The sequence below is a fragment of the Petaurus breviceps genome, unplaced genomic scaffold, assembly GCF_028583685.1.
Source record: "Petaurus breviceps papuanus isolate PSGF00001 unplaced genomic scaffold, PetGlider_PUasm1.0 76, whole genome shotgun sequence".
Lineage (NCBI taxonomy): Eukaryota > Metazoa > Chordata > Mammalia > Diprotodontia > Petauridae > Petaurus > Petaurus breviceps.
The window spans coordinates 10,782,751-10,796,257 of NW_027186473.1; the positions used below are offsets into that span (position 1 = coordinate 10,782,751).

The window sequence follows — 13,507 nt, forward strand, 5'->3', positions numbered from 1 at the left end:
TCTAGCCTTACTCTGTCCTAAGCTTCACTTTACCCCTGTACCCCAACCCCACCCCCATCAGAGTGTTTAACATTTCCGTATGGAAAGCCCTGTCAGCATCTCAACTGCAAATTATCCAAAATGGAATCCATTTTCTTATCAGGCACACCACAAAACCAACTTTTTTCCCATCTTCTGTATTTCTGTGAAAAGCCCCCCATCCTTCCAGTTACCTAGCTGCACAACGTCAGAATTATCCTCTAGTTCTTCTTCCACATATCCAAAGAATTGACAAGTCTTACCTATTCTTACTCTTCAGTATTTCTTGTACCTGTCCTCTTTCATATAGCCACCACCCAATTTTATGCTTTCATCACTTACCTGGACACCTGGACAGTTTTCAATAGCCTCCCCATTGGATCTCCCTGCTTCAAGTCTCTATCCACAAAGGTCCATCCCCCATTCAGTTATCAAAGTAATATTCCTAATACATAGGTCTTAATATGTCAGACTCTGTGGCTTTCTATAACCTCTAAGATCAAACATCATTTGGCATTACAATTTCCTTCACAGTTCTTTACGTTGTATCTGCTTTACATTTGCTTATGTGCACATTGTTTCCCCTGATGGCATAAGCTCCTTAAGAGTAGGAATGTTTCTTTTGTATCTTTTGTATTCTTGGTACCTGACCCATAGGGGCACTGACTTCATGGGTTTAGAGAGCTCCTGGTAAGGAATTTCCTCTATTGATGAAGGTAGAAATTTGTAATTTACAGCCTTAGAGAGCTGCTTAGACCACTGAGAGGTTAAGTGTCTTGCTTGAGTTCACCCAGCAAGTCTGAGTTAGGGGGATGGCACATAGTAAACATTTAAGAAATGCTTGTTTGATTGAAAATAAGACAATAAATCATCCAGTGGCCCCTGATGAGCTCAGTACCAGTCCGATTTGAACTCTATCCCAGATTACTGAAACACTGGTCATTGTGATTACTGAGTTGTTGCCAGTCCACGAAAGAACATGAAGAAGTACAGCATGACTAGAGAAAGATAATTCTGAAAAAAAAAATGGAGTGTGCAAACTGGGATCTAGTGAGCTTGACTGGGAATCCTGGCAAAATTATAATGGATATTAATATTGTAAAGATATGGCTTCATCAAAAACATTATATTAGATGAACATCGTTTTCATTTCTGAAAGAATTACTTGTTTTCGTTAGGAAAATTCTCTAAATATAATTAATGATCTTTTTCGTGAAGCATTTGACAAAATTTTTCCTGCCGTCTGTGAGAATAAGATGGAGAGATTATGGCCTAAAGAATAACACAGGTGTATTCCTACTGAATGAATGGTTGGCCACAAAGAGTTCAATGTTACTTTGGAAGAGATACTCTCTTAGTAGCCAGGGATCTGTGCTTGTTGTGTGCTGTTTAAAATTTCCTAGTGAGAGGTATGTAGGTAGGGATGTGTCATTTGCAAATTTGGAAAGTGTGCTAACACTTTGGATGATAAGGGATCCAAAAGGATCTTGAGAGATAATAACATTGCGTTCAGATCTAATGAGATGAAATTTAATAGAGCTGAATATCAAGGTTTATACTTAGATTCAGCAAATCAACTTTATAACAAAACAGGAAAGGCTTGTCTAAAATAATATGCCCGAAAAAAAAATCACAGTTTTTAGTGGACCTGAGAGCTCAGTATGATATGGCAGTGCAAAAGACAAAGGGGTAATCTTAGGTTGTATTTAAAGAAGACACTATATTCTACTACTGATCAGAATACATCTAGAGTTCTGTGGTGAATTTTGAGTACCATATTTTAGGAAGGACATTGATAAGGTAAGGTGGAAGGCAGTCAATATAGTGAAGGATGCCTTCAAGGCCATTCCATACATAGAAGGATTAGTTGAAAAAAACTACATTTGGAACAATGGAGAAAAGATTTGAGGAAGAATTGAGGAGCAATTAAAGAGGTGATAATTAGAGTTACCCAGCAGTGGAATGGGCTGACTTGGGATTGTAATACTTTCACTGGAACTTTTCAAGGAGAAGTTTAATGATTTCTCAGGGCTGTTGTAGTAGAGATTTTTATTCAAGTACAGTTTGGACTAAAAGACCACTGTAGTCCCTTTTAGTTTTAGATTCTGTGAGTCTCTGATTAAACATAATCAGACAGACAGCAACTGAAATTAGCACAAATCTAATGCAAGGATTTTTTTCTCTACTCTTACTCTTTTTGAAAGGGACAAAGAAAGGTAACAAGAACTTTCAATCTGCCTTTATAGATCTTTCGAACTTTGTACCTTTCTCTCTTTCTTTTCTAGGTAGATCTTAGGCACAACAAATGAATATCAGAGAAAGCTTGGGAATGATAAGAGGCTACTTGGAGTAGCAATGGGAAATGGAACTGCCATTTCATTGGTTTAGGAAATTCCCCATGAGGAAGCTCCCTCTGCCAATTGAGGTTAACACCTTCTTTGCAACTTAAAATTTTGAAGGGTTACCTTTAACATTGAGAGATATCAAAGGACTTGAATCCAGGTCTTCCTGAATTTGAGATCAGCTCTGTATCAATTAGGAAACTTGCCTCTCTAATGGGATAATACGATAATACTTGGTTTTCTGGAACTTTATGTATGTTCACGATCCCATTTCTTCCATTTGCCAGATAGCAGAATTTTTGGTGATGATCCTCAGGTCTTATTGGAACTTTACAAGTCCTATCTTCCCATTTCCTTGACAAGCTTCTTATCTCAACATTCTTTCCTTCTTAATGTATATCCCATAGTTGTACACACTTAAATGGAACTTAATTTCTTTTAATTCTTCTTATGTTTGTCAGCAATAGTTTCTTGACTTTTTATTTTGCTGAAGAAAACCCTCTGAGATTTTTTTTTCATTTTTCAAATGCTTTATTAACTTCTGATTTACATCATTCATTTCTACCAGATTTTGAGTTACAAATTTTCTCCCTGTTTCTCCCCTACCCACCACCCCAAAACAGCAATCCCATGGGATATCCCCTCCTCCAGTCCTCTCTCCCCCATATATTCTCCCACACCCCCTTCAACTTTTCCAGTAGGGCATGGTGGATCTCTATGCCCCAGTGCCTGTATATCTTATCTCCCAATTACATGTAAAATAGTATTCATAATAGTGTGTGTGTGTATAAAACATTTGATTTTAAAACTTTGAATTCCAGATTCATTCCCTTCCTCCCTTGTCACACACCCTTACTGGCAAGATAAGCAGCAGTTCAGTATAGGTTGTACATGTGTAGATAATACAAAACATTAACATAGATATGTTGTAAAAGACTGACTATATATTTCCCTCCCTCCTATCCCACCCCCCAACTGTTCCATTCTCTACTTTGATCCCATCCCTTTTCAAAAGTGGGTGCTTCCAACTTGCCTTCCCCCCAGCCTTCCCTCCCCTCCTCACTACTCTCCTGTAGGGTGAAATACCCTATTTAGTGTATATTTCATTCCCTCCCTGAGCCAAGTTCAATGAGAATAAGGCTGACCCATTCCCCTTTGCCCTCCTATTCTTCCCCTCCATTGTAACCATTTTCCCTTGCGTCTTCTAAATGAGATAGTTTAGCCCATTCTTTCTCTCCCCATCTCCTCCCACCATATTCCACTCTCGCCTCTTAACCTCACCCTCCAAGTATCATCCCTTCCTATTAAATTGGTCCTGTGCCCTCTATCTATGTATACCTGTAAACATATATACACACATTCACATATGTATTCATACTCCTGTACTACCCTCCCATATAGCCATATGTATACACACACACACATATATACACACATTTCTATTCCCTTCAACTATTTTCATACTGAGAAAAGTTTCATCAGTTATAATTATCATTTTTCCCTGTAGGAATGTTAATAGTTCAACTTTGATAAGTGGCTTCTGATTTCTTTTCCGTTTACCTTCTCAAGCTTCTCTTGCTTCTTGTATCTGAATGTCAAATTTTCTATTCAACTCTGGTTTTTTCATCAAGAATGCTTGAAAGTCCTCTAATTCCACTGAATGACCATATTTTCTCCTGAAACATGATACTCAGTTTTGCTGGGTAGGTGATTCTTGGTTTTAATCCCAGCTCCTTTGCCCTCTGGAAAATCTTATTCCAGGCCCTTCGATCCCTCAGTGTAGAAGCTGCCAGATTCTGTGTTATTCTGATTGTGTTCCCACAATATTCAAATTGTTTCTTCCTGGCTACTTGCAATATTTTCTCCTTGATCTGGGAATTCCGGAACCTAGCTATAATATTCCTAGGAGTTTACTTTTTTGGAATCTTTTTCAAGAGCTGATCAGTGGATTCTTTCAACCTCTATTTTGCTCTCTGGTTCTAAAACATCAGGGCAGTTTTCCTTGAGAATTTCTTGGAGGATGATTTCTAGGTTCTTTCTTTGATCATGGCTTTCAGGTAGTACAATAATTTTTAAGTTATCTCTCCTGGATCTATTTTCCAGGTCAGTGGTTTTTCCCATGAGATATTTCACATTGCCTTCTATTCTTTCATTTGTGGATCTGTTTAACAGCATCTTGATTTCTCTTAATGGCACTAGCTTCCCTTTGGTCCATTCTAAATCCGAGGGAATGATTCTCCTTAGTGAGCTTTTGAGATTCTTTTTCCATCTGGCAAATTAAACTTTTTAAGGCATTCCTCTCCTTATTGCCTTTTTGAGCTTCTTTTTCCATTTGAGTTAGTCTGTTTTTTAAGGTATGATTTTCCTCACTCAGGTTGTTGACTCTCATTTCATAATTTTTTTCATTGTTCTCATTTCTCTTCCCAATTTTTCCTCCACTTCTCTTATCTGCTTCTTAAGGTCCTCTATGGCCTGTAACCAGCTCATATTTTCCTTTGAAGCTTTTGGTGCAGGAGTTCTGACTTCACTGTCTTCCTCCTATTCCATGCTTTGCTCCTTTTTGTCTCCAAAATAGGAGTCTAATGTTGGAATCTTCTTTCTGTTTTGTTTCCTTTGCCTGGTCATGTTATCCCTCAGTCACTTGACCCCTGGGCTTTTGCCACAGTAGGACTCTGCCACCAGACAGGGGAGCTTTTGTCCCAAACGCTGGGGTTTTCTCAGCTGCCAGAGGTATTAGATGGGTGCCCTCTCTGAGGTCTCCACATGCTCCGGCAAGATGGACACACACCCCAGGACCTCCACCCTAGACTGCAATCCAGATCCAAGCAGATTAAAGCAAGAGCAATTACCACTCAGACTGGTCGCTTGGTCCCCCTACACTCTGCAGGCCAGGAGCTAAAGCTGCAACGTGGCACCAGCTTAGCCAAGGCATCTCAGCGGCTTCATGCCAATGCACTCCCAACTACTGGTCCCAAAGTCCACACTGCACTGACCTCTCACTTTGTCCTTAGAATCTATGTGTTGATGAATCTGGAAATGGCCACAGCTGCTGGTGATCTGGAGTCCCTCCAGCCAGGGGCTGGTCAGGCCCACCCTGGGGCTAAAACCTCAGGCTCATGGGAACCTGCCGGCTCCCAGAGCGCTGTGCTGGCAGATTCCTGCTGGCCTGCTGGGCTGTCCTCAGGAGGAGGTTAGCTTCTCTGTGTCATTTTGTGAGTTCTGTAGCTCCAGAGTTTGTTCAGAGTTCCCTTTTACATTAATTGGGGAAGGTGGAAGCTGGAGACGTGCGGAGGTCCTGTTTTTACTCCACCATCTTGACTCCGCCCCTGAGATATTCTTTAGAACCTTCTCTATTCCTAAAGCATCTATGTTTTCAATTACTGACCTTTTAACCCTGGAATATCACACTCCACCTGATTACAACACTGCTTTCAAGTCTCCTGCCCTACAATTTCTCTTGTTAGCTATTTGGTTATTTTCATTTAATTAAACTTCATCAGGTTACTGTTGTTAAGTATTAAATTCTATACCCTAACTATATTTTTAGTGCTGAAGTTCTTTTTCTCAATGCTTTGTGCTTATTACTTCAAGAAGTAATTTCTGTCTGTGTCCATCAGGACATTTCTATTCTTTAAGAGCACCAAGTCCAAATATAATCTTTTGTCAGTCCTGTGGTCATCTCCTAGCTATATTGTTCCTTTTATAGGGCTAAGGCAGCTGGGTAGTGCAGTGGATAGAGCAGTGAACCTGGAGTCAGGAACTAGAGTTCAAATCCATTCTCAGAAGCTTGCTGAGTGACCCTGAACAAGTTACTTAGTTTCTCTCCCTATCAGTTTCCTCATCTTTAAAATGGAGATTATAATAATACCTGTCTCCCAGAGTTATTGGGAGGATAAAATGATATGGTACTTGTAAAGGTCTTTAAAAACCTTAACGCTCTATTTAAATGCTAGCTATTGTTGTTATTTTACAGCAGACCAACAAATTTTTAAATAGGTCAGCTTGAACTTTCTTGTAGGACTCATAAAGTTCTGCTTGGGCAAATCACTATATGCTTCAGCTTCCCTTTTATTTTTTTTAAATATAGGGATTTGACTATAATTTCAAAGGTTCAGGTGTATGTGATCCCAAGGCTCATTACTTGGTATCCAGTTTAGTAAAGATTTAATTAAATTCTTACACATTAAAATAAGTACTGTCCTACTTGCTTTGTGTAAATTGGGCATTTTGCCTAAAAGGTACTTAATATATTCAGTTTCTAGATTTATTTTTTATTGGGTCCACATTTGAATTTTTTAGTGAGAGGAACCTAGCATTAAGCACCTGTATGTCAGTCTCTGCTAAGCACTAACAACATAAAGAAGGGCAAAAGAAAGTTCTTGCTCTCAGGGAGCTCACAGTCTGATGGTTGAGACAACATTCAAATAGTTTTGTACAAAAAAGTTACAGTCTAAATTGGAGATAATCCACATAGGGAAGGCACTAGCATTGACTTGGACTTTAGGAAAATTGTTTTGACACCTGAATAGAGATTGGACTGTAGTAGGGAAAGATGAGGCAGGGAGACCAAAGAGCAGGCTATCACATGTGTGAGCTGTTTTACAGAGGTAGGAATGGCATGATTGCCTGACTGGAAATGAGGCAGAGGGAGAACACGAGATATTTAGGATGATACCGAGATTACAAGGCTGGACGGCTAGGAGGGTGGTGGTGCATTTTATGGTTATAGGAAACTTAAGAGGAGAGAGTTTGGGGGAAAGATAAGTTTAATTTTGGAAATGTTGAGTTTATAATGTTTATGAGACAACTAGGACGAGATGTTTAATAGGCAGTAGAAGAAATGAGACTGTTGCTCAGGAGAGAAGTTAGAGCTGGACAAATAAATAGAAGAATTATCTGCATAGAGAGGAGAGTTGAAACCATGGGAGTTGATGGGATCACCAAATGAAATGCTATAAAGGGACAAGAAAAGAGGGTCCAGGACAGAGCTTTGGAAGACACCATGGTTAACAGGTGTGACCTTTTTTATAAGTATTAAATGCCTACTATGTGTCAGGCACTGTTAAGTGCTTTACAAATATTATCTCATTTGATCCTCACAACTCTGTGATGGAGGTACTTTTATCCCATTTCATTATCTCATTTTACAGTTGAGACTGAGGTTGGATGAAGATCTGACAAAGGAGACATAGAATGAAGGGTCAGAAGTTTAGAAGAAGAACCAATAGAGTATCGAGAATAAAAGAGTGATCAGGCTGCAGACAGGTTGAAAAGGATGAAGACTAAGTATATCCTTGATGCAAGTAGCTCCTTGTCTTTAGCTTAGGGTGTTCTGTTACCCAGAGAAGTCTAGAGTGCATTGGAGAAATGAAGTTTTTGTTGTACTGATTAGCTCTTTGTTGATGGTGGCAGTATATACCTCTGTACCAAATCTTAACCAGAACTGTTGTTCACTTATATGCTGTCAATCAATAAGATAATGTTGAGTGCATACTTTGCAGAATTTATTTACTCACTTTTGGTATGGTATGCTTTAGCTTATAGTGAGGAATAAGTAAGAATAGGTGGTACCTTAACAGTGGAAGGAACTGAGATTTTACTGCTAATGTGTTTGCAGTATTGAGATTTTCTTTCTGTGGACTGTTTCAATTGGCACTTTGCTTTTTGTGTTCGAAAGTTGTTTTATTTTTTATAGTTCTTATTTCTCCCTTGAACCATTCAGAAACATCCTATTCTGGTTCCAGTTGCTATCTTCGGAATCCACCGGGTCCTCTGCCTCATCAGGTGTCTTTGTCTTAAAATATTCAGAGGTTTTTATTTGTATAACCAGGAAGCCATATTCCCTTCTGTTATCTCTGTCTTCCCTGCTGGTTTATCTGTTTGTGCTCAAAGGTCTTTAGTCATTTTCTTCTTTCTGAGATCTATGGTAATTTCAGTCTTTTTTCCTATTATTCCCCTGTTCCTCACTTTCTCACTCTCCCCTTTATTGGCAGTTTTCTTAGGGGCTAGACTTCAAATCTGTCTCAGCCTCTTGTGCAATTTAGGCCTCATCAGTCTCAATCTTGGCCCTATGTGACTTCTGGGGGGAAAATACTGACCCTAGCTGAATGTTAACTATCTTTTTCCTTCATGTGGTGAAGACTCACTGATAGTATCCAGCCCCAGTTCCCTCTTCAACATGGCCCATTGCTGCACTGTATTCCTCAGCAGAGAATGCTTCCCACTTGACACGGTGTAGGAGTAAAGGATTGAGCTCTGTTAAAGTAGTCCTTTGATAGTTTGATTGGTATGGGATTGAATAAGTAAATTAATTTAGGTAGCATTGTCATTTTTATCATATTGACTCAGACAATCCACAAGCGATTGATATTACACTAGTTATTTAGATCTGCTTTTGCATAAAGAGATTTGTACTTGTATTCATATAATTAATGTTTTTTGGTAGGTACACTCTACAGAATCTTATACATTCTGCATGTTTATTTTTATGTTTATTTATTTTATTTTTTTCAGACTTGCCTTCTAGTAAGCTCCTTTTATTCATTAGAGTCCCATTGAAACACCTGGTACAGCATGTAGCCTCAACATGCAGTTACAGAGCAATGCTTTTAGGAGTAAAATATAAGTTGAAAATTTTGGGGGATGAAAACACACATCACTTTTGCCATATGAATTTGTATGTAATATAGAAATTCATTTCCAGAATAATAAATTTTTATACAAAATCATCTGTTGTCAGTGTGAAGACTGATTGTGACACTATATACTTGCAAAAGAAGTATATGTTAGTCATAGCTATTCAGCCTTTCTGAAATAAGATGATATTATTTTAAAAGACTCCCTACCTATTTAGAAAGGGGTAACTTCCTACAGTTGTACTTTTTCAAAATGGCAATATGTCAAGTGAGGCTAAAAACCCTGGGTATAATAATGGTTTATAAAGCATATTTAATAATATATTTACCATTTTTCTTCTACTAGTGGTATCTTGTCAGTAATGCCAGGATCAAAAATTAATTTTACTCTGCAAAAAATTTTATGGCCAGAAGGACCTTCCTAAATGTTTAGTAACCACTCAAGGAGGAGCAACACTTAAGTGTTCAGATCTTTATTCAAAACCAAATGTAATTTTGGAAGAAAAAAGTTAATTATTTTGGGGAAGGTCTGCAGTTATTTTAAATGGGATTTCTCACTACCTCTTCTTGCTGAGTTTTATTGGCATTATATAAAAATACTGATGACTTTTGTGGATTTTTATACCCTACAATTTTGCTATTGTTTCATTAGTTTTTTAGCTGACTCTCTAGGGTTCTTTAAGTATATACCATCATGTCATCTACAGAATTGTGACTTGTTTATTATTTACCTATTTTTATTCCCTCAGTTTTCCTTTTCTTGTCATATTAGTATAATATGAATAATAATATTATAGTAGTGTCATATAGTGTAGCATTTCTAGTATTATGGCAAATAGAAATGGCAACAGTGACATTCTTGCTTCACCTCTAATTTCATTGGAGGATTCTAGTTTGTCTCTGTTACATATAGAATGATAATTTTTGGTTTTAGATATATACTATTTATGATTTTAAGAAATTCCCACTAACTCCTCTGTTTCTAGTGTTGGCTTTTTTTAAAACAGAAATGGGTATTGTGTTTTATCAGAAGATTTTTTTCTGCATCTGTTGATAAAACCATAAAGTTTGGGGGTTTTTTTGTTATCAGTATGGTCAAATTAAGTTTATACTTTTCCTAATAATAAGCATTCACTGAATTCTTGGTATATATCCAATCTAGTCATGATATATATAATCTTTGTGATGTGTTAAATTTGTTGCTTAAATTTTATTTAAAAATTTATTTTTAAAATTGGGGATATTATTCTAAAGTGTTTTTTTTTTTTTTTTTTACTTGTATTTTAAGACAATATTTGTTTCATAAAAGGGACTTGGTAGGATACCTTTTGCTGTTTTTGTAAGTAGTTTGTCATATTGGAATTCATTGTTCGTTAGAATTTGCTTATGAATCCATCTGATCCTGGGTGTTTTTCATATTTCATAAAATCTATCCCTTATTCACTCTCCCCCCCCCCAATCCACATGTCAATTTGTGTTCTTGAAATGATCTCTTCTACTTACCAGCAAAGTAGTGAGTTCCAGTTCACAAAAGCATACATGGAAAATCTTTAAAGGTTGAAATGTATTGTGGCAGGGAAGTATTCCAATGGTAAATAAGCATTTATCATTTTTTTTTCTTTAGGAGCATCATCTTATGGAATTTGCAGCATGAGGCTTAAACTTGCCTCACACTTTAATATAGCAACATATCTTTTTTCTTTCTTCTGCCAAAAAAACCATAGCAGTCTTTTCAAAAATTTGTCTTTTGTTCTTAGTGTATTAACCTTTGTTTCTAATTATTTCATTTTCTTTTAGTTGCTTTTCCTCATCTTCCTGGTTCTGCTCCTTCATGGCCTAGTCTTGTCGACACCACCAAGCAGTGGGACTATTATGCCAGGAGAGATAAAGATAGAGAGCGAGAGAGAGAACGAGACCGAGAAAGAGACCGCGATCGTGATAGGGAAAGAGAACGTACCAGAGAGAGAGAGAGAGAACGTGATCACAGCCCAACGCCAAGTGTATTCAACAGGTTTGTTGAGTATACCTTAATTTATTCCTAATGTTAGATATACATCAGAGTTTAAATCCAAATAAGCAGCTAGGAGTTTTGGGGGGAGAATGAAAATTCTCAATGGAAAATTTTAAAATGTGCATTAAAAAGTACTTGCAAAAGGTTTTCAGGACAGTCAAATTATTATAATTGACTGTTCAAGAAGTATGAGAGAGATGCCTTTTTACCAAAGAATAGTATTCATAGTGCTATCTTTCAAAAGGGGAAAAGAATAACACTGGAAATCTTAAGTCATGTTTACTCTTTATATATATTACCTAGAAAACTATTGTAACATCAAGGGGCCATCTCCTTTATTCTTTAAAGCATTTACTAAGTACCTACTATTAAGCACCAATCTACATACTGAGGTTACATGGATAAAAATAGAACAGTCATTGCCTTCAAGGAATTTACACATTCTGGTGGGGGTAGGGGTGGAGATGGAGGCTGGAAATAATATGTATGCAGGTGAATATATACAAAATATATTTCAAGGGGAAGAACATTAGAGACCACAGTAATCTGTTCCTTTTTCTTTTGAGGGCACCGCTATTCTCCCCATTATGTAGCTTCATAGTCTTCCAGTATCATCCTTGATAACTTTGTCCCTCATCATCTATAATCATCAGTATCGGGTGTTATTAGTCCCTACAACATCCCTCATACCCATCCTGTTTTCTCCACACATATCTTCTACCATAGTTTAGGACCTCTTCATTGCCCTTACCAGACTACGATAATAGCCCACAAATTTTTGCTGTTGCTTTCGGTATATTTTTTCTCTAATTTGCAATCATTACATAAGTGCCAAAATAATCTTCCAGGGCATAGGTTTAACTATGCAATTTCTCAGAATGCTCAAAACCGTTAGTTTTGATGGCCTACAGGATAAAATATAAATACCTTCACCTCTCATTTAAGGCCCACTACAGTCAAACTCTCACTTTTTTTCATACTTTTTTTTTAATAGTATAAGCCCCATTACAAACTTTATATTCCACCAAACTACTGCTAGCTATTTCTGAACTCGGTCCATCCCCAGCTTCTATGCATCTGTATAAGCTGTTTCCCATGCCTTGAATTCACTCCCTTCTCATTTTTCCCTTTCATAATCCTCATCTTTAAAGTCTTGATTTGAGCATCTGTAGTATGTATATAAGGTATATTATTCTAGTTTTATCAGTGAAATTTTTTTAGAAATGGGATAAGTTCATAATAGTATCAATCAGATTTTTTAAAAATAAATTTTATTAATATCTTTTATTTCTATATCACCTAAGTATCTTCCTTTATCCTTAACCTTCCCTTTTCTTTAGAGTCATATCATATAACAATAACTATGAGAAAAAAACAACCAGAAAAATTTATCAGTACTTCAAAAACTTGAAAATATATGCAATATTCCATTTCTACAGACCTCACACTTATGCGTGGGAATGGAGGGTGGTATCTTTTCATATCTCTTCTTAGTGACCATGCTTGTTATTTATAATTTTGTAATATTCACTGTCAATTATTTTGTGGTAACGGTTCTTTGCATTTACATTGCTGTTGTGCATATTGTTTTCTCAGCTCTGCTTGCATTTCTCTGCATTATTTTATGTGTCTTCCCATGCTTCTCTGTAGTCATCATTTCTTATAGCCCAGTATTATTCCATTATATTCTCATTCAACAATTTGTTTAGCCATTCCTTAGTCACTGGGTATCTATTTTGCTTCTATTTTTTTGTTACTGCAAAAAGTGTTGGGGTGGCTAGGTAGCACAGTGAATAGAGCACCGGCCCTGGAGTCAGAAGGACCTGAGTTCAAATTCGGCCTCAGACACTTGACACACTTACTAGTTGTGTGACTTTGAGCAAGTCACTTAATCCCAACTGCCCTCCTAAAAGGAAAAAAAAAAGTGTTGCTATTGTTTTGGTCAATATGGAGACTTTCTTTTTTGTCATTAATCCCCTTGGTCTTTATTTCTAGTATTAGAATCTCTGGAACAAAGGGTATAGACATTTTAGTAACTTAATTTGCATGATTCCAAATTGCTTTCCTAAATGGTGATACTGATCTGGGACACTTTTTTTTTTTTAAAGCAGTTGGGGTTAAGTAACTTGCTTAAGGTTACATGGCCAGGTGTTTCTGGGGGGGTGCTAAGTGTCTGAACCCAGATTCGATCCCAGGTCATCCCAACTCTGGGGCTGGTGCTCTTACTCACTGTGCTACCTGGCCGCCCCTGGGGACACTTTTTTAAGGAGGTTGTGGAAGAGTGAAATATTTTCTGGTAGGTGCATAGCAGTTTGTCTCCCTTACATGCCAGGTAAGCGAATAAAGTAGAAAGAGAAATATTTGCATTTTTGTGAATCAGAAATTATGTTGAACTTAGCTATTTTTTCTATGGGAAATCTGAAACAGAATATTTATCCTCTTTTTGTTACGAGAACTGCTGTCCATGTGTAGAAACAATGGGAGATGCTCAGAGAGAGAGC

General features: G+C 37.3%; 1 protein-coding gene across 10 annotated transcripts in view; it reads left to right on the forward strand.

Moving 5' to 3' along the window:
* FIP1L1 (factor interacting with PAPOLA and CPSF1) overlaps positions 1-13,507 on the forward strand; it is a 99,322-nt gene that overhangs the window by 77,823 nt on the left and 7,992 nt on the right. For all 10 annotated transcript variants that reach the window (XM_069105232.1, XM_069105234.1, XM_069105233.1 and 7 more), the window contains one exon: positions 10,793-11,006. In XM_069105232.1, the coding sequence (XP_068961333.1) occupies positions 10,793-11,006 (214 nt within the window). The remainder of the gene's footprint in view (positions 1-10,792; positions 11,007-13,507) is intronic.